The following is a 21,152-nucleotide window of genomic DNA, read 5'->3' as shown; positions in this document are numbered from 1 at the left end:
AGGAAGTTTAGATATTTGGGGGAGTTCTAAGAAACCGAGGTCTGGGGGGTTCCTGAGAAAAATGTTTAGAAACAGATGAGCTCACTGGGAGGGAGTTCTCCAGTGGGTGGGGCCTGTGAGACCCAAGTCACCCCCCAGCGCGCGGCCCACAGGCAGCCTTTTGCCCCCACGTCCCTGCAGCCTGAGTGCAGCTGGGGAGGGAGGGGGACTCTGTGAGTCAACCTCGCAGGGGACACAGGCAGCACGGCCCTCTGGCCAACCTGGGAATGGACCCGTCCCCTTCCCTCCAGCCTTCTTCCCAGGCCTCTCTGTGCTCCCTTCTGTTCCGACCTTTGCCCTCAGAGGTGAGGTCTGACGAGGGCCAGAAAGTGTCAAGACTATAGGCAGCTTCGAGATGAGTCAGTCCCCCCTCGGCTCCTCCGTGACGAGACTGGCACTTGGGGGGTCCCCGGCTAGCAGGGGGCGGTGCCACAGTCCAGGCCTCTCTGTCGTTGATTTATCACACTGCATGCATGTACAGGTGGAAAGCAAAAGTGGATTTGGGTTCTTGAGTGCGCGCCGTTCAATGAAAGGATACTGTTCTGCACAACTGAGCCCCGGGCAGGAACCAGACCTGAGCCGAGGGTGGTGTTGGTGTGAAACTTTCTGCCGTCCTTGCGCCCTGGCGGCACACGCAGCAGGTTTGGGTTTCTGAGGTGGACACTCAATAGGCTGTGACAACAGCCATTCCTGACACAGGCTCAGCACCTCACATTTGACAGGCTGGTCCTGTCATCCCCCTGAGGTGGCCAGCCAGACCTGTTGGTGGAGGGTAGGAAGACCTGGAGCTCAGAGCTCTGTGCCCAGCCTAGTGTGACAACGCAGGCTGGTTGTGTTCAGGGTCAGGGTCAGAGAGCCTGCCCAGTGTGGAACCCCTGGTTCCAGGCCGCTGACACTGGTGGCTGTGGAGTCCAGCCCTGTGGCTCCTCTGAGTGCAGCGTTTCACTTGCCCTGTAGGACCTACAGCCCCATAAGCCTGGGGACCCTCAGCCCGGTGGCTGCTGTACCCGGACCCCATGTGGGCTTTGGCAGAGTGCCGCTGCTCATTGAGGGTTCCTGGGGGCAGCCTGACCTTGTGGACCAGCTTCTTCCACCATGTACTTGGGGGTGGCCAGCTTGCCCAGGCCCACAGGCCTCACAGGAGGGTGGCCTCGGGGCCAGACTGGCTTTGGGCCCCTTCTGCGGTGACTCGCTGGATATGAATCGGCAGCTCCTCAGATGATCAAGTGTTGAAGGGGTAGCCCGAGGCCATGCTGATACTGACTACTTGGACTGGGGTGGGCTGTGATGCCCCGCAGAAGGGGCAGAAATGTTGAAATCGCCCACTTGTCCCACGAATGGCACAGGCACTCAGGGCCCAAGACTCAAACAGGCTGTCAGTCACTGGAACCAGCCTCCCTGAAGCTTGTGAAACCTATACCTGCTGACCTGATGTCCAGCCCACTGCCCTACTCAGTAACTCATTACTCAGTGGGCCTTTGTTGGTGCCCCTGGGCTCAGCCCTGGGCACCAGGTCAGACCGTGCAGGAACTTGGTAGTGGGTGTGGTGGGTCCTTAGGGTGGGTGTTGATTAACCCTGATGAAACTTAGAGGGCATACAGTGTGACCCTGAGTAACCAGAATTTAACATCCGAGTTCGCCTCCCATTCACACCATGGTCTGGGAGAAGTGGGAAGAACTAGAACCTCATCCAGCCCCAACAGAGGTCCAGTCAGGGTCCAAGGCTGAAGTGGGCAGTGGCCTATGCCAAGAAATCAGGTATGGTTTGCATGCGAGGTCCATGTCCAAGGTCTTCTCCAGCAGGAGGGGATCAGATCTGCAGTGCCAACAGCCTGCTGGAGTGGGCGTTGGGGAGGGCCACAGACACGGAGGGGAGCCTGCAGGGGCATGGGACAGAGGAACGGGCTCTCCGTGCCCAAGGAAGCCCTTTGTGCCAGTGCCCTGAGCTCCCGGGACAAATGTAAAGCCCACAACCCCCGCTTCCTGAGCTTCAGTTCCTCATGGGACCTGGCTCCTGGCCCAGCCACCCCTCTCCTGAGGATGCATGTGAGCCCCAGGAACCTGTGAACTGGCGGCAGTGTGTAGGGTAGCATGTGACTCCTAAATCAGTCTAGGACCTCCTTGGGTCTCCTCTGACATCCCCCACGACCTGCGGCTTTTAGGGTTACACTCCCCCAGCTGGTGGACCTGGGCTTTCTCCACCCTCCTCCCCAGCTAATCCGCGCCCAAGTGCACCTAATAAGCGCTCAGTAAGGGGTGGTTGAGCAAATGAGTGACTGAATGAATGGGTAGCAGAGGGACTGCTGGGGCCTCACAGGCAGGTGCAATTGGCCAGCTTGGCTACAGTGTGACGTAGGAGGGGAGAGCAGCAGCCCTCCGAGAGCCTTCTAAGCCTGGAGCCACACCCTTGGCCACGGTGGGGTAGGGTACTGCAGGGACCTAAATGTTGTATTGAAATCAGAGGCTCAGCTGGGGCCCTCTCTGGACACTGGGCAGCTTGAGGTATGATTTAAGTCACCGCCCCTCCATCTCCCTCGTCCCCCTCTCCCAGAGACATGCCTTCACCACTGTCCTTTCCTCTCCCTGGGGCACAGATCCTGGCCAACGTCTTCCTTTACCTGTGCGCCATCATCGTGGGCATCATGTCCTACTACATGGCAGACCGCAAGCACCGCAAGGCCTTCCTGGAGGCCCACCAGTCGCTGGAGGTGAAGATGAACCTGGAGGAGCAGAGCCAGCAGCAGGTGAGGTTCTCTGGGGCGGCCTGGGGTCAGAGACTGGTGGGGAGGGAGTGGGGACAGAGTGTAGCCAAAGCTACGGCTCCCAGGGGCCTTGGCAGTCATCCATCAAGGTCACGTCGCCGCTGCCTGACTGGTCCCATGGGTCCCTTGCCCTAGAAGGGCTCCTCCCGACTTCAGGGAGCTTCTCTGGTTGGGAACTTGTTCCTGCCTCTCCTTCTCTGAGCTTGACCTAAGCCTCCCTCTTCCCCTTTTCCTGCCTTTTTAAAAATCTTGTAATATAAAACTTTTCTTTTTAAAGAAATACAACACCTCCAGCAGCCACCTTTCCCAGGTGAAAATATCCTATACATTTGAATGCTTTTACTCCATGGGCATGCTTGTTAGTCCCCCTGGCCTCCCTCTACTGCTGTTTCAAGGTCAAGGGCAGATTCACACGTGCACCTACTGTGCATACAGAGCCGCTCTCCCCGCGGCGGGGACCCATCTCCCGGCCTCAAGGCCCTTCTGAGTGAAGTCCATTAGCTCAGAACACTGTGTCCTGCATGCTCAGGGCAGCCTCCCCACTTCTCCCTCCAAGTCGTTTCTCAAGGAGTAAAACCAGCTCCATTTCCCGGAAGCCCACCGTTTACATTTTTCTATCGCGAGAAGTGCCCGCAGTCCCGCAGTTTGTTTACTGGCTGGACTTCCGCCGCCGGGCTCACCGCGGAGCCTCCCGGTTCTCACGAGACTCCTTCTTTCGCGTCATGTTTGGTCTGGATTCGTCTCAGATGCTTTCTGAGGGTCCCCAAAAATGATGCCCATCAACTTCCTGTTATCCATAGGTTACTTCCCCTTCACACGCGAACGCAGTAAGTGGAACATGTATGATTCTCTGCTCCGGGAGCCATTTTGTTATGTGTTCATGGGGTGCCGCGTGCTCTGGGGTCGTGACGGTGCCATTTTCGTAGGCCGCGGAGCCCCTCACCGCGGAGCCTCTCAGGTGGACAGGGCTTTGTGTTTTTTTCCCCCTGCCGGTGGGGGGCCCGTTGGCGGGCCTCCCTTCTCTAGACAGCTCTTTGAAGGCTCACACTGACCCGGTCAGCAGATGGGCCTCAGCTTCCTGTGTCCCGGGGATGTGTTTTTTCTCCCTGTTTACCAGTGAGATCTGGAAACTTCTGAACTAATTTCTCCCCGAAGGCGGGTTCCAGAAAGGGACTGTCCCTGGTCTTCATTGCGACAAAGGGTCAGGCCCAGCTCACCATACTTGGCCCTTTCTCCTTGGCCTGTGTACTGCGGTTACTCTGAGCTTGATCTGAACCTCGCTGTTTTTCTTTTTCTGCCCCTCCCCCCTTTTTGGGCCCCTGTGATTTAAAACTCCTCTTTTCAAAGGAACACATCATCCCAGCAGTTCCCAGCGACTCCCCGCACTTTTGCTGGCGGTCAGACACGCCACTGCTCCTCACACGATCGCGTTGGTTTCCTCTGGTTGCTTCCACGGTTTTCTTTCCGTGTTTTTTTTTTTTAGCAGTTTGATGACTTTGGGCCGAGGCGTTTTCTTCGTAGTTACTCTGCCTGGTATTTGAAGAGCTCGAACTGATGGTTCTATGATTTCGTCAGTTGTGAAAGTGTTCAGCCAGTAGCTTTTGCTGCTTTTGTCCCATCCTCTCCTTTTTTTTTTTCCTAGGACCCTAGACGTCCTTATTAGACATTTTTACTATGTTCCATAAATCTTTGTGTTTTTTCCTGCTGCCGAGGCTTAAGTGTAATTAAAGAATCCGCTTTACTGTGTCCCTCGGAAGACATTCTTCAGCTTCCGTTTTCCATTCTGCTCTGCCTCTTGTTTCCGTCTGTGCTCTGGTACTAGGGGCCTGTTCCTCTGGGTTCTTTACACTGAAAAAAAAAATGCATGTCACCACTTGGCTAAGTCAGGAGTTTTTTTTTTTTTTTAAATACAGTCTTTGTGCAGTTTTCAGTGTTTTCTGTCTGTGCCAGTCTTGTCTGACTCATAATGTATAATCTAGGACACCTTCCGTCACACTGAACAGTGCTGGGTGGGGCCCCCCTGGCGGAGTGAGGAAGGCCCCCTGGGTCCCACCCTGGGCCTGTGCATTCCTAAGTAAATGGAGGATGAGTTATCCACCCCTCAGAGCCTCACTCTTCTCATCTGCAAGGTTGGGGGTGTTGATACTGCAAAGTGCAGGTACTGGTACTTGGTGCGCAGGGTTCCCTGTGTCCAGTGAGAAACACAGGCAGACGCCCTTTGTCACCTGTGGAGCATGGACACCTGATGGTCAGGCTGCAGAGCCTGGGCCATCTCGTCCACTCTCTGATGCCTCGGGCTGTGTGCTTCCTCTGGACAGGTCAGTGCAGGGAACCTGGGCTTGGCAGAGGGGGCCACCCTCTGTGACTCCTGAACCGTGTCGGGCAGCCCAGGTTGCCCGCAGTCTGCCCAGGGCTGCAGCAGAGCAGACACTGGCCCCAGGAATGAGAGGTCTGGAGAGGCAGAAGGGAGGTGCAGGGGAGGGGGCACAGACCCACATTCGCAGGCCCAGCTGGGCCCCCGTGGGTGCCTGTACATGTCCCTCAAGTGCAGTGACTTCATCTAGCCAGCTGTAGCTTGTGAGTGACCTCAGGCTAGTTCCTGTACTTATTTGGGCCTCAGTTTCCCTATGTGTGAAGTGTAGATGATAATAAAACCACTGAATAAAATGGGTCATATGTGTAAGACCCTTTAAAAATGAGAAAAGCTCTGCCCTGGCTGATGTAGCTCAGTGGATTGAGCGCCAGCCTGCAAACCCAAGGATCGAGGTTTGGTTCCCAGTCAGGGCACATGCCTGGGTTGCAGGCCAGTTCCCAGCAGGGGGCACATGAGAGGCAAACACACATTGATATTTCTCCCCTGCTCTCCTTCCCTTCCCCTCTAAAGATAAATAAATACAATCTTTAAAAAAATGAGAAAAGCTCTGTTACCATTGGGAAGGGTGGAATTCTCCCCCCACCCTGTCAGTTTCCATTGGCTTGTATTTTCCTTAGGACTTTTGTGTCTGTGTCCACAAGAGAGATTTGTTTGCCCTTTTAGCTTTCTTTTGGTGACCTTGACAGGTTTGGGGATTGTAGTCATGCCAGACTCATGAAATAGTTTGAGATGCATTCCTTCTCTCTGGTCCCTGGAAGAGTTTGAGGGTGATTGGGCTCTTCTTTAAATATTCAGATGCATTCACTAGTGAAACCCTATGGGTCTCAAGTTTCTTTATGAGAACAATTTCCTTCACAGATACAAGGTTTTTCATAGTTCTCTTTACATGTGGGAAAGTTGTTTTTTCAGGAACTTGTCCGTTTTGTCAGATACAGAACTCTCGGTTGATGGGTTTTCACTCCCCACCCTTCGAAGGTGTCATTCCATTGTCCTGTGGGAAAGCCAGTGGTCAGACGCACTGCTGCCCCTTTAAAAGTATTTGCATGTTTTTTTTCTCCAGTTGCTTCACAACTTTCTCTTTGGTTTTTAGCAGTTTTACAACAGTGGGCCCAGGAGTTTTCTTTGTAGTTACTCTGCCTGGAATTCAAAGAGCTTCTTGGATTGATGGTTTGATGACTTTCATCAGTTTTGCAAATTTTCAGCTGTTGTGTCCCTGTTCTGGGCGCCAGATGTTGCAGACCCTGGCCAGCAGAGTCCACCTGTTGTGGTATACGATGAGAATCAGTGCACAGGCGACAACAACCCTGTGTGGAAAAAGGGAGCAGGCACGACTACTCTCTCAAGGGGAGAGTGCTAATGGTGCCTTGGCCACTCCCTCAAGAGGGAGCGCCCGGACCCTTGCCTAGACAGGCTTTTATTGTTTTCCTTGGGTCTTACATCAAAGAAAGATTTATTATCTATCACACAGAGCATTATTATCTACATTCTAGGTACAATCAAGGAAATAGAAATAGCATGCAGAGGGGGATGGCAGTGAGCTCATTAGCTCTGTCCTTGGGAGAGCTCTCACGGGTTTTGGCAGTTACCTTGAGGATAAACAATATACATTTGTTGCTTTAGACCAGGGTGAGGGAGTTTTAGCGAGAGCAAGCCACAACAGTCTGTAAGTATTTTCTAGGCCTGATTCCCACAGGAAAACTCAGTTTGAAGGTCTGGCTCTTGCCCACTACTTCGCATCTGTAGGTTTTCCATACAGAGCTGAGTCACATTTGCCAGGCCAAGACAAACCGGTCCCCTACATTCTGCCAGTAACTTTTGTCGCTTCTGTCTCACTGTCTCCCTTCCTTCTAGGACTAGACATCTTCACTGGGCATCTTTACCCTGCATCTTTCTTTTTCTAAAGTTGCTGTGAATCACATAGAACTTTTTACTGACTTCACTTCCAGTTTGCTAATCCTCTCTTCTGCTTTGTTAAATCAGTGGTTGAGCTCCAATTCACATCAGTGGTAGAATCTCTAATTTCTGTTATTGTGTTTTTTGTTATTCTAGTATGTCCATTTCATTTTTTTAAAAATATTTTATTTATTTATTTTTAGAGAGAGGGGAAGGGAAGGAGAAAGAGTGGGAGAGAAACATCAATGTGTGGTTGCCTCTCGTGAGTCCCCTGCTGGGAACTGGCCTGCAACCCAGGCATGTGCCCTGACTGGGAATCGAACCACGATACTATGGTTCACAGGCCCGCGCTCAATCCACTGAGCTACGCCAGCCAGGGCTGTCCATTTCTTTTTTTTTTTTTTTTTTTTTAAGATTTATTTATTTATCTTCAGAGGGGAAGGGAAGGAGAGAGAGAGAGAAACATCAATGTATGGTTGCCTTTCATGCGTCCCCTGCTGGGAACTGGCCTGCAGGGAACTGGCCTGCAACCCCAGTATGTGCCCTGACTGGGAGTCGAACCACGATTGTCTGGTTTGCAGGCCCGCGCTCAATCCATTGAGCTACACCAGCCAGGGCCATTTCATTTTTTAAAAGTATTGTATTTATTTGTTTTTAGACAGACGGGAGTAGGGAGGGAGAAAGAAAGGGGTAAAAACATCAATATGTGGTTGCCTTTCACGTGCCCCCTACTGGGGACCTGGCTCACAACCCAGGCATGTGCCCGGACGGGGAAGCCACCCGCTGACCCTTTGGTTCACAGGTGGGTGCTCAGTCCACTGAGCCACACCTACCAGGGCCGATTTTCTTCTGTAATTAGTAGTTTCTTTTATTGTTGTGTTCTCCATTACCATTTAGTCCCCTGTACCACCCCTGCCACACTCCACTCGACTTTAATGAGTAGATTCCAGTCCTCTGGTTAGGTTCTCCATTTTGTTATCTTTTTCTGGAAAATTTTAAACATTTAGTTATTCCTCACCTTCTTGCTGTGTGATGTTGCCACTCTGGTCTTTATTCTTCTGAAAAATTGGGCTGAAAAATAATACCATTGTTGTGCCGATGTTTGGGAATCATGAAACAAGAGCTCCAAGTCTAGAAACCATGAAGCCTTTAATGCCGTCATCTGTGGTCCTGCTGGCCTCTGGGGACACTAGCTGCTGGGAGCGCCCGAGAGGTCAGCTGGGACTTGGTTCGGGGCTGGTGTGTCTCCTCCGTGATGCCAGCTGAGACATGAGCCGCTTCCTCCCCGGGCGCTGGACTGACACCACAGGTGGCATCAGTTCAGGGTAGTTTTACGCCCCAGGAAGGTCAGCTGGTGTGTCATCGGAGCCACGTAGGCTGGAAGCAGAGGCTGCACGGTCCGGTTTCACACCCCTCCTGAAAACGGCCCTCGTGGGAGAATGAGGTGACGGATGTGAAGACACTTTGGAAAGGGCCCCAGCAGGAGAGGAGGCAGCTGGTTTGGACGCGGCTCCTGTTGGAGGAGCCTTTGGGGCTGGTGCCCCCCAGGCCCCCGGGCACTCATGGTGCTCGTGTGCCTTGTAAAGAACATTCCCAAATAGAAACGAGATTCTCGATATATCCTTTGTAGACAAACCTCCTTTCAGAATGCAGTTGTCAGGGTGGGCGTCTCACCAGTCATGTTGGCGAGTTTTGTCTTGCTTTCCACACTGCCGTGGGGGAAGCCTGGTCTGTTCGCAGGGGAAGGCCTGCCCAGCGGCCTCCAGCCTCGAGCTGGGCAGCCTCCTGTCTGGGCCTTGCCCCCTCAGCTAGACAGTGAAGCTGGGGGTGAGCTGGTATCAGGGGTCCCATCCTGGTTCCTCTGATTCCATTCCCTTTGTTTTTGTCACTTGGGAGGCTATGCCGTCCTTTGGGGAAGTGACCAAGCGCTGCTAATAGCAGGCAAGTCCCAGGTGGGTGGCCCGCTGGCCCTGGTCCCAGGGGATGGTAGGGAGCAGCACCAGGCCTTTGTGTACAGGATCCCATCTGCTTTGTTGCCGGGAGGGCTTGTTCATCTCGTGGAAGGGTGCGTTGCAGTGAGGGTGTGTGGGTGATGGAGAGAAGTGGGAGGGTCTCGGACCTGCAAGGGCTCAGCCCCTCCTTGGCGGAGTGGAGTGGGGTGCTGGCCCCTTGGAGGCTGTGTACCTCCAAGGGTGGATTTCAAGCTCCATGCGTGCGGCCCTGGCGGGCAGGGGCCCTCTCTGCCTTAGCAGGGCAGCCTCCCGGGTCTAGGTGGTCCGATGGCATTCAGCTGTGACTTGGGGCTGCCAAGGTGGACTTTAGGGCCCTCTATTCAACTCCCTTGGCTCCTCAGGTGTGTTGGGGGGGCGGAGGCCTGGAGGAAGGAGCTGAAATTGTTTTCCTTTATTCCGTCTGACCGTTCTCCACGGTTGAGTTGGGGACCTTGAGGGTTACTAAGCATCTCACCTGCCACCTGGCAACAGTGGGCACCCAGAAAACCCACCCGGTGCACGCCTGGTACCAGGTCCCAAGCACAGAACTGTCAGCCTGCAGAACTACTTCCGAGGGAGTGGGACGCAGTTGAAGGAGGACGTGAGCGAGGATGGAGGGGCGACAGGGGTGTCAGTGAGCCCCGTGCTTCCTTCAGATCAGGCTGGGTGAGGTCAGCCAGCCTTGTCCTCATTTAGGAAAGAGGAGGTGACCTTGGGCCCCACCCTCCCTGGGGGAGGAGGCCATGTCCCGCACGTGGCGCAGAGCTCAGGGCTATCCTAGGCCAGTGCATCATTGGCCGGAACCGAGTCCCCAGTGGGGACAGGGGGGCTGGGTTCTCTTCATCTACGGTGTCCTGGAGGATGGGGCGAGGGGGACACTGGGTTGCTGTCCGTTCGACTCCTGGGGGCAGGGCACGTGTGAGGGAACAGCCACTCCACTCTGTCTCCCGTGTCTGAGCCGTGTCCGGGGCCACCTCTGACCAGGGGTGGCATTTCTTCTTCGTGCCAGTGTCTTTCCCTTGAGCAGGTCTCAGGGAAGAACCAGCGGTGGCCATGAGAGTCAGACTTGTGTCCTGGGACCCCCAGAGTGCAGGACTCTGGAATGCTGCCACTTCGTGGGCCCAGCTTCGGTTTCTTGTCCTTCCGAGTGTCTGACCTCTGCCCGAGCCTGCCTCCCGGACTCCTCCCGGACTCCTCCCAGACCTTGTGCTGCGAGGATGAGGTGTCAGGCCAGCAGTCTCACCCTCGACCCTGTTCTCTGGAGGTTGTAATGGGAGAGGGGGTCCTGGGAGAGAGAGACCGAGCCAGCTCACTTCTGGCCTGGCCCTGGGCTTTTGGTGCCAGCTTTCAAAGTGCCTGCTGTTGCCCTGGTGATGATGAGGTTGGACTGTCCTGGGGAGCCGGCAGGTGGAAAGAGGGGGCTGCAGTGGGAGGATGGCCCCCCCCACCATTTGCTGTGTCGGCAGACTCGGGCACCAGTGTCCCTGGCAGCGAGCAGGCGGCCAGTGCAAGGGCTGTGTGGCTTTGCATGGGGGCCCCTGCTGTCGTCGGCTGGCCTCCAGCCGCACCGTTCTCTCCAGGCAGTTGTAGAGGCCACTCTCTGTGACCGTGGGGCCAGGGTTCCGACACACCCCCGCCTTTACCGGGTCTTAAGAACAAAGGTGTGTTTAGGGGTAATAATTTATTGAACTATTACTTTGTGCCTATCTCTGGGCTGAGTTTTTCCTGGGAAATCTCATTTTATCATCACAACACACCCAGCGGGGGAACCGGCACTCCTTCCCTTTGGGGGCGGGCTCCTGGTCCGGAGCCCTGACTGGGAGAATCTGGTGAGCAGTGCTCGGACCACGCCTGGACTCTGCGTGTCTGTTCTGTCTGACCAGCTCAGGGTTTTAAAAATTTCTAATACTTAAAAAATTTGAACATTCTAGCCCTGGCTGATGTGGCTCAGTGGATAGAGCACTGGCCTGCAAACTGAAAGGTCACCGGTTTGATTCCCAGTCAGGGCACAGGCTTGGATTTTAGGTTCAGCCTCCAGTAGTTGGGGTACATGCGAGAGGCAATGGATTAATCGTTTTCTCCCTTTCTTTCTTCCTCCCTTCCCCTCTTTCTAAAAATAAATAAAATTTTTAAAAACATTAAAAACATTTTGGATAGTCTACATACAGTCCTCTATTTCTGACTGCCTGGAAAACAAAGACCTGACTTCACGGGGCACAGGGGAAGATTGCGTCCACGTCCTGGCTCAGCCTCTTACTTGCCACATGACCTTGAGCCTGTTCCTTATGTCCTTTGAGCCCTAGTTCCTTTGTCAGAGTAAGATTGTCAGGGCCTTTACCCCACGGTATTTTGGGCTCTTTTCTCAGCACTGGGGTACAGCTGCGAGCGAGCAGCACAGGTCTGAGTGGGGAGACCGACACTGAGTAGGTGAAGATGCACTGTGTTAGGAGGGAGGAAGGGCGAGACAGGGGAGGGGGCATAGGGCATGCTGGTGTAAAGGGAGGTCACCATTAATATCATGTGGCCAGAGAAGGCTTCTGAGAAGGTGAGATTTGAGCAAGGCCTGAAGGCAGCAAGGGTGCAAACCGTGCAGCCTTCAGAAAGATGAGCAGTACATGCAAAGGCCCCGGGGCATGATCGTGGGACAACAAGGTGGCTAGTGCAGGAGAGAAGAGGTAAGGGGATGAGAGAGAGAGAGGCGGAGTGGTGATGGCAGCCCAACCCTACAGCGCCTTGTGAGGACCTTGGCAAATTTCCCCTGTAGGAGATGGGAGGCATTGGAAGGTTGTAGCTGTTAAATGGATCAGTTTGGCTGCTGGGGGATGGAAGACAGCAGTGGAAGTGGGAGACCAGTGAGGAGTGGTGCAGTGACTAGTGAGAGGGGGCAGTGGCTCAGACCACGGTAGGGAGGGAGTGACGGGGAGGAGGAGTCTGGGTATTTGTTTTGAAGGCAGAGCCAGCAGGGCTTACTGCTGGGCCTGCTGGAGCTTGTTTTGTGTGCCTGTCTGAGGGGTTGGAGGACCTGCGTCTGCAGACCGCCCACACTGTCCTGTCCGTCAGTCACACACACCCCCCTCCGCCCACGAGGCTGTGTGCCCCTCCCTGCAGGACTGCACCTCACAGCAGTGCACTGGGGAGCTCAGCGGAAGTTGGCGACCTCAGGTACACTTTGACTGCTTCAGCCCAAGGGTGACAGGTGATGTCACTAGCAGGGCCACACGTGAGTCCCAGCCCTGTCCCACCCTCTCTTCTGCCCCCAGAGCCTTCCTAGAAGCTGGCCAGCAGGTACACAGAGAAGCACCCAGTGGAAATGCCAGTTTCCGCAGCGACAGCCCAGCCTGTCAGCTGGTCCCCTCTGTGTCCTGGTGGACATGGTGGAGGATATGGGGATGTACCCAAAGTGGCAAAAGCATGGGACAGTAGAACCCAGAGGATCCGGCTGGGGCCACATGTGGGATAAGCCACAGTCCTGTGTCCCTGTTAAACATGCAGCCGGGGAGAGATTGGTGTGTGCAGAATGCGGGAGGATGTGAACAGGCGGGGGAAGGAGGGACAGTCAGTGGCTGAGCTGTAGAGATTCTGAGTGTGTTTGGAGCTGGATTTAAAACGAATGTGATGGATGTGGATTCTTGGGTGGCTTTGCACGAAGAGAGGGCACCTGGCAAATGTGTGGAGGGAAGAAGAGGGGGGAGCCGGAGGTGGGGTGCGGAGTGAGGCTGGGGATGGAGGTGGTAGGTGACGGAAAGTGAGGCCATGGTGACAAAGTCCTCATTGGAGGACTGTCCTCTGTCCCTCAGGTGGGGAAGGACTGGAGTCAGGGACCCACCAGAAACTGGTTTGGGGCTGGGCTGGCGTGGGGGCTGTGTGGGGTGGGTGGAAGGGAAGGGAAGGTGGGAGTAGTCTTCGGAAGCAGCTCTGGCGAGATTTGCTGCCCTACAGGGGCGAGGTGGAGGGAGTGAAGCCACATCACCCTGGCCTCACGGGTGGTAATTTTGTCTGTTTTCCTTGTCGGGACCCCAATTCCAGGGCAGACGGATCTGCTGCCCCCCAGTCAAGGATGGAAGCAGGTGTGCGCTTCCACTGCAGGTGTCAGAGCGCAGGTCCCTTCCCCCTGACCACAGGTGCGACCGCTGCATCCTTCTCAACACCGAGCCCTTCTGGGCAGCCACTCTCCGTCCCTCAGTGCTGGCCCACCAGCTGAGCTCCACTGCTGCAGCGTCAGCCGTGGGAGCCCCTGGCCTCATGTGGCTGTTTAAATCAGCTAAAATGTAAAACTGCAAAATCAGTTCCTTCTTTGTATTGGCTACATTGCATGTGGCTGGTGGCTACCATATTGGACAGCGCAGATTCTAGAATGTTCCTGTGATTGTGCAAAGATGTGTCAGTGCTGTTCTGGAGGCGGACGGCTTGCCCCTTGGGCCTTGGCTCCTGGCTGGCAGCTCATTAACTCGCCAGACCTCTAAGGAGTGCGGGCCCTGGGCCGCACACTCCTGGGGAAGGCTCAGGTACTGCACATGTGGCTTTCTTTGGGTCCAAAGGGCTGTCTCCTGAGCTTGCGGTCACTTTGGCCCCACTTCTGGAGATAGCACTGAAGTCCAGGCAGGTGACCAGAAGCCTCAAGTACCCATTGTCCTCTTCCCAGCAGCATGACAGCCCTGGGCCCACCCCAGGCCTGTGTGATTTCTGTGCTGTCTGAGAGGAGGTGGCCTGGTAGTGACTGGTCCCTCTCGGAGCCACCATCCTGGGACACTCCGGGGACCTTGGCCTGGAGCCTGCGGTCACGTTGAAGGTTCTGTTGAAAGAGCGCTGGCTTTTGAGTCTCGCCGAGTCCCCTCCTCAGCCTGCGCGCAGACCGTGCCTGGAGACAGCGCAGCCCTCCTGCCCCAAGACCAGCTGGTCTGCGTGACTTGACTCCCTGCCCACTGAGCTCTTGGGAGCACCGTCTGCCTTTGACCTCCCCAGGATTTAGCTCAAGGACTTGCACGGATGGCCAGTGACGGTCCTCTGAGTGACCGAAGGTGTGCGGTCCCCCAGTCTGTACGGCGCCTGCCTACCCCAGAGACACACGGCAGCCTTGGAGTTCCCAGGTCTCACGTGGCTGTCAGGGCCCCGGCCCCCCAGGGCTGGTGGGCTCGGCCTTCCTCCTCTTCGTGGTCCTCCTCCTACTGCCTTCTCTGCTCAGATGGTCAGGCCAGGATGGGCACCTGGTGGGGTCCAGTGACCATATGGCTTCCAAGTGGCCTGGAAGCTCCCAAGAATCTTCATAAGTCAGGCCCAGAGTAGACATGTTTGTGGGTCAGCTCTGAGTCTGTTCCCAGGCTGTGAGGGGTTGTAGTCACATGGATTCGTGTATGTGCACGTGCATACAACGTGTGTAGGATGCACACCTCACATGGACACACCACATGCACTGCCACTGGGGCGCTGCTGGTGCCCGTCCCCTTCCCTCTGCTCCTTTTACAAGGTGCTGTGGAAACCTAGCTGCTTGTCAGCTAATCTCCTGTCCCCAAGTCCCTGTGAGCCCTTGGGCTGTCACTGACTCCTGCAGGGCTCCCCAGTGTGTTGGCTGCGGCAGCCCAGGGCCCCTGGGAGCAGCGCGGGCCTCCTTTCTCAGGCCCAGTCCGGAGCCTGGCACTCGTCATGGCTGAAAACAGGGCTTGATTGCCTCCTTCCCAGGGCCTGGCTGCAGCCACTCGGACAGACTGCCCCAGCCTGGGCCTCACGGCACTCAGGAGGGAGGGCTCAGCAAATAGCTGTCCACAGATGAGGGGCACCCAACCCAGGGGGTCAGATGGCCAAGCACCCTGCCCCCCACCCCCAGTCTCCAGCCCCCAGCCAGCCCCCCTCCCTGCCCCCGGTCTGCTCATTGCCCTGGCAGGCCTGGGGGCTTCTCCCCAGGGTCTGTGTACTTTTCCCTCCACCCAGAGAGTCCATCCAGGCTCTCTTCCTCTTCTAGACCTCGCTCAGTCCTTTCCCCAGAGAGGGGCAGGCCATGCTCCACGCTGCGTGTGCAGGGTGGCCGCCAGAGCCTGTGGGGCCGGCAGAGGCTCAGCAGAGTGCCTGCCCTCCTCCTCCTCTCATGGAGCCCAGCTGGAGAAGCCCGTGCTCCGGGCCAGCCTGCCACCCTGTGGTGACTCCCTCGGCCACTCCTTCCTGTAGCCGGCAGTGGGGTCTGAGGGCAGTACAATCTTCCTTTGAACGGTGCTGACTTGCAGAAATTCCTCTCTGTTCCCCAGCAGCTTTCTCTCACGGGGCCTCCAGAGCAAGGCTCACCCCTGTCCCACACAACAGCTGTCCTCGGACCTGTAGACTTGTCTGCCATGCTTCCAGCCCCTCAGCTGCCCGGCCTCAGGCTCTGTGCCGCGTGGCCGGTCCCTGACCAAGGCCCAGGTGACCTGTGTCCTTGGTGGGGAGCAGCTGGCGTGTCTGCCACCTCCTCGTTCAGGACCCTTAACTTCTGTTGCGACCAAGGGCCTTGCTTGCTGAGGTTTCACTTAATGCTGTGAATTTATTTAAAATCTAACAGCCTCTTAAATGGTTAATAGACTATTTTATTCCCAGTCTTGATAGACTGTGCCTCTCCCATTCTGTTCTCTGGTAGCTCATTTGTGGGACTCAAGTACAGATCGCTACATCTACCCTCCTGAATTCCATCCTGTGATCCAGGCTCAGATCAGTGAGGGTCGAGATTAGTTTTAAGGTTGCCCAGTCTTCCCCCAAAGGGCGTGTCACGATTTGATGAACTGTTTGCTGGTCACTTGGCCAATTGCAGTTTTTTTCCACAGTGTAAGCCCTGCTGCCATGAAGTTTCTCTTGCAAATGTCTCTTTCCTTCTTTTGGATTATTTCTGTTGGATGAGTTCCCAGAAGAGCCGTTGATGGGTCGGAGGCCGTGGGCAGTCTCAGGACTCCTGAAACAGAGCAGCTGCTGATTTGGGAGGGGCGGGCTCTGCCTCAGCGTTTTGCAGACTGAGGCGCATCCCTCAGCTCTGGCTCCTGAGGGCTCAGGCCGCCCTGGCAGCCCCTCCCTCCAGCCCTGCAACCCTGCGGGGCCCAGCGGACAAGTGTGCCTGGATCCCGGCCCCCTTCTCCCTCCAAGAACACGTGTGCGATGCTGGGGCCTTTAACCTGACCCTGATAATGGACGTCAGGGATCCCTGTGTATAGATGAGTGTCCTGGAAGGCCTGCAGCTGACATCCCCTACTCCTGAAAGGGACCTGGGAAAGGGCCTAGAATCTCTGTCCTACACTGCAGAGGACGTCCTCACAGAGACACACCAGTAAAGCGTGTGTGAGGAGGGGACATGCACACCTGGGTGGGGTGGGGGTGGCATGTGAGTGAGTTGGTTGTGGAAGGGTGTGGGGAGGTGAGAAGGGGCCCATGTGTGCTGGGTGGGGGGCGGGGAGGAGAGTGGGAGGAAGATGGGACCAGACGCCAGGTCAGTGCTGCAGTCGGAAGGGCGTTTGTGCTCTGGAGCAGAGCGGCGGGTAGGGAGTCACCCAAGGGTGCTGGGCGCAGTGTGACACAGGGCAGAGACAGCTCAGAAGCCGGGAAGAAGGTGGACTGAATAGGAGGGGCAGAGTGTGGCTGTCACAGAAATCCTGGGATTGTGACAGGGTCTGGCCCTGCAGGGCAGCTGGTGGAGGTGGGGGGCGGCCCTCCTTCACTGCCCACTGGGCCCCTTTCCTCCCTTTGGTCTCCACCTCCTAGAAAGTTCTTTCCCATTGAGTCCCTTGGCAGCTGCCTGGTTTGCCCCTTCCCGTGTCACACCGTTCACCTTCCTCTCTGTGCACCTCCTTGTTTAGAGCCCATTTACTGCAGTGACTTCAGGTGGGCTGCACCTGCCTGACCAGGCCTGGAGGTTGGCTGTTAGTTTTCCGTAAACCACAGTCAGCCAGTAGCCCTACTTCACAACTACGGTTTCTTTCTGGTTATTCTCATGACTTTATGCTTTCAGTTTGTTTATGCTCTTAAAAAAAGTTACAGAAGTGTATATAATGCAAAAAAGTGGCAGCTCCCCACACCCCGCCCCCAGAGGGAAGCTCCAGGCCTCCCCCCCCAAAACCTATTGGGTTTCCAGGCCCATGTTCTGGGTCTCAGCTTTGCTCTGGGTGTTTCTGCTGCTGCCTGTGTCCTGCTGTGGCTGACAGTGTTGGAGCCTGGGTCCCTCGGGGAGGAGGCAGCATGGGCCACCCCGGAGGGGCCCGGCTTGTTTTCAGAGAACCTGGGACTATGGCTGGGGCATGGAGCACCTCACTCAACCTGATTGGAACCCCTGGGTTCCTGCCCCAGTCACCATGCTCACTACTGCCTGCTGCTGTCCTTCTTCCCTGTGGCCCCCAGCAGCTCTGCCCCTGGGGCCACCCTGAGAACTGGCAGGACTGGGTGTCAGGCTATGAAGACCCTCCTAGAGGCCCAGCTCCTTCCCTACCTGAGAGCTTTCTCCACAGCACCTGGTTTGGTTGGATGTTGGGAGAAGTCCTCTGATCCCGGTGTCAGGTTCCCCTTACCACACAGGGTGGGGGTCCCCGCGTCCCCTGCATGCCCTCCGCCCGCCCACAGGCCCCTGGGAGAGTCAGTCGCTACTTCCTGGGCTTAGGTGGAACCAGGTGCACTCATTCCTGAGCTGTAATGATGCCTTTGAGAGGTTTGCAGTAGTGGACATGGCTGTGGAAATGGGAGGATGATAGTACTGCGTTGGCTGAAGAGTTTGTTTTTCTCTATACGATGGCTCTAGTAGCACTTAGCTGTCTTTAACTTTATTGGAAACAATTTTGTTAGATTGTATTGAGTCACATCAGCGTGGATTAAAAAAAAACTTACCAAAATCGGTGAACTTTTGTGTGGCCATTTTAATGTTGAAGATGGAAGAAAACATGCAATGTTTTTTGGCATATTATGCTTTATTATTTCAAGAAAGGTAAAAATGCAACTGAAACACAAAAAAGAGATTTGTGCAGTGTATGAAGAAGATGCTGTGACTAATCAAATGCGTCAAGAGCGGTTTGCAAAGTTTCGTGCAGGAGATTTCTTACTGGACAGTGCTCCACGGTCAGGTAGACCAGGTGAAGTCAGTAGTGATCAGATTGAGACATTAATTGAGAACAATCAATGTTATACCACAAAGAAGATGCTGACACACTCAGAATATCCAAATCAGTAAAGTTATCGGTGGAAATGAAAAATGTGCCTTTTGTTTAATGGAAAAAGCCATGCAGACTTGGCCATCCCAGGGATAACCATTGTGAGTGCTTCAGCCTGGGCTGGTAGGGGACAGGCCTCGCTATCACCATGTGACTCCCTGCGGGAGAGGGGATTGATTGTCCCCATGGAAACACAGGTGGGAGATGGGAAACCTGCGGTGCAACGGTGAGCAGGTGGGGGGCTCTGTTTTGCAGACCGTCCTGGGGGAATGGGGAGGGGCTGCCCTATAGCAGAGCTGGCTTCTGCCGGGAGCTGAGGCCCCACCCTTCTGCCTGGTGGGGAGATGGTGGCTCAACACCAGATCTGTCCTTGGGGACCTGTGGCTGCCCACCTAAGGAAAGTAGAGCCTCCACATCCGGATGCTCCCACCCTGAGTAGAGCCTCAGGGCGCACAGTGCAGGCGCAGAGGAGGGCAGGGTTCACAAAGGGCCTGTTGCACTTCCTGTGGCCGGAGGATGCCTCAGTGGCACAGAGCCAAGCTTGGATTCCTGTCTGGGCTCCTGACTCCAATCAGTACTCTTGAAGGTGCTCGGGCACAACTTGAGCCTGCTCAGTGCGAACAGACACCTGTCCTGGACCTTCGGCTGCTTCCCAGTCTGTGCCTGCAGCCTCTGTGGGGGTTCGGTCGGGGCAGCGGGTTCCTGGCTGACATCTGTTGCCAGGATTAGTGTTTCTTTCCGGAAGTATCTGAACTTGCCCCTGGAAGATCCCGGGTCAGATCCTGAGGTCCCCACTAACCCTGTCCCCACCCCCACCTGCCACAGGAGAACCTTATGCTGTCCATCCTGCCCAAGCACGTGGCCGACGAGATGCTGAAAGACATGAAGAAGGACGAGAGCCAGAAGGACCAGCAGCAGTTCAACACCATGTACATGTACCGCCACGAGAACGTCAGGTGTGCCGGCCCTGGGCTCCAAGAGCAGGTCGGGGCGGGGCTCTGTGGGGCCAGCCGAGCACTGAGGGTCTGAGGGTCTTCCCCGGATCAGAAGCAAGGTCACCCCCACAGCGTGAGCCCCACTGATGGCCTGAGGGCTGCGGTGTGGCTTAGGCCACATGGTCCAGCCCCGTCTCTGTACCACCATCACCCAGGGCTGGGGAGTGACATCCGAGAGGCTGCCCAGACATTCGGGGCAGCACTGGGGTCAGAGCCACGCCCCCTACCAGGGAGATGCCTTCATCTGGAGGCCGGAGTGAGGCAGTGTGGGGAGGGGGCCCTGTAGAATGAAGTCCAGGAGGATGAGCTAAATGCTAGAGCCCCAGATTCACCCACCGAGGTGCCAGAGGCTGCTCTGGGGCTCAAGCAAGGACCTGCTGCCCCCGTGATCCTGGCTGCGGTGGGTTGGGAGTGGGAGCTGGCAGTGGTGTCAAGGGTGTGGCCCGTGCCTCACCGCAGTGGCCTCCCTCCTCCGCAGCATCCTCTTCGCAGACATCGTGGGCTTCACCCAGCTGTCCTCGACCTGCAGCGCCCAGGAGCTCGTGAAGCTGCTCAACGAGCTCTTCGCCCGCTTCGACAAGCTGGCGGCTGTGAGTGCCCTCTCCGCCCGCGCCAGGCTCCCGGGGACTCCGCCCACCTGCCCTTCCTCTGCTCTGTGTCACTCCTCCCCACTGACGGGGAGCCTGCGGTCATAGCCCATGCCCTGCACTTTCAGAAATACCACCAGCTGCGGATTAAGATCCTGGGCGACTGTTACTACTGCATCTGCGGCCTGCCCGACTACCGGGAGGACCACGCCGTCTGCTCCATCCTCATGGGGCTCGCCATGGTGGAAGCCATCTCGTGAGTGCGGTGCCTCTGTGAGAGAAGGGACGCCTGGCTCCTCGGGAGAAGCAGGCCGTCTGTGCAGATCTGTCGTGGTGGCCCCAGCCCCCCAGGTTCCCTCACTGGGATCTGTTCAGGCATGCCACTCGGGATGTAGTGATGCCACCTGGGACGTAGATTAGGTCAGCAGGTCACTCGGTCCCCAGCTCTTGGAAGCTGGGTGGTGACTTAGCTTCCTGACAGCCGAGGGGAATGGTAAGACTCCACAGCCTCTGAGAGGTGCTTTTCCAGCCATCGTCCACACCGTTTTCTCCCCGAGGTTGCAGTTGTAACAAGTGAGGTTCACACACCACCTCACCTTTGCGAGCTGTTCCTCCCTGGGTGTTGCTACCTCTTCTCTCAGTGTTCTCGCACCACGACCTCCAAGGTGGGCGGTGCAGGGGTCGGCATGCCCACCTCCCAGAGTAGAACGCCAGTGTACAACAGGGACATGACTGCTGAGGTCCCCAGATGTATGGGGCGACAGTGACAAGCTAGAATGGAACCCTGGCCTCTGAGCTCCCAGCCACAGCTCCTGCCTCCAGCCCCGGGGACCATGGGGGTGCTGAGCTCTGCCTCCACTTGCCTTCTCCACGGCCTGCACTGCTTGGAGACCCTCGCCCACCGTGCTCCCTGCTGTCCCCTCAAGGCCCCTGGTGGGTGCTCCCTCCAGCACTGGCCTGGAAGCGGAGGCTGCCTCTTGCCAGGGGTGGTCATTCAGGGTTAGCGACTCCTCTCCACTCATCACGTCACCGTCAGGCAAAGTGCCGATTACATTTGTCTCTTCCTGGAGTGCCCGTCAACTAGCGGTGCCCTTGGTACATGTAGCACCTAGCATAGTGCAGGGCACAGCCTGGATACTCGGTAGGATGTCACCTGCCTGAGCAATAAATGGGTGATGGGAAGAGCACCTGGTCCCTTGGGGAGAACAGCTGGGGCGGTCACTCTGTGTGCTCAGTATTAGGGCAGGCAGAAAGCCGGGGCACCCAGCTGGTCCCCTTGGTCCAGAGGGGAAGAAACCCTGTGTGGGGTCTCTCCTGCAGGGCTGGGGGGCTGGCACCTTGTGGTGGGCATGCCCCAACCCCTCCTCC

General features: G+C 56.2%; 1 protein-coding gene across 2 annotated transcripts in view; it reads left to right on the top strand.

Annotated features, from left to right (window-relative positions):
• Positions 1-21,152, top strand: part of ADCY3 (adenylate cyclase 3) — a 60,387-nt gene that overhangs the window by 22,270 nt on the left and 16,965 nt on the right. For both annotated transcript variants that reach the window (XM_053666929.1, XM_053666928.1), the window contains exons 3-6: positions 2,634-2,783; positions 19,028-19,158; positions 19,676-19,787; positions 19,913-20,040. In XM_053666929.1, coding sequence (XP_053522904.1) covers positions 2,634-2,783; positions 19,028-19,158; positions 19,676-19,787; positions 19,913-20,040 — 521 coding nt within the window. The remainder of the gene's footprint in view (positions 1-2,633; positions 2,784-19,027; positions 19,159-19,675; positions 19,788-19,912; positions 20,041-21,152) is intronic.

The sequence above is a fragment of the Artibeus jamaicensis genome, unplaced genomic scaffold, assembly GCF_021234435.1.
Source record: "Artibeus jamaicensis isolate MK-2021 breed Jamaican fruit bat unplaced genomic scaffold, CSHL_Jam_final contig_465, whole genome shotgun sequence".
NCBI lineage: Eukaryota > Metazoa > Chordata > Mammalia > Chiroptera > Phyllostomidae > Artibeus > Artibeus jamaicensis.
Note: the sequence above shows the minus strand (reverse complement) of the source record. Positions and strands in the feature narration are given on the sequence as shown.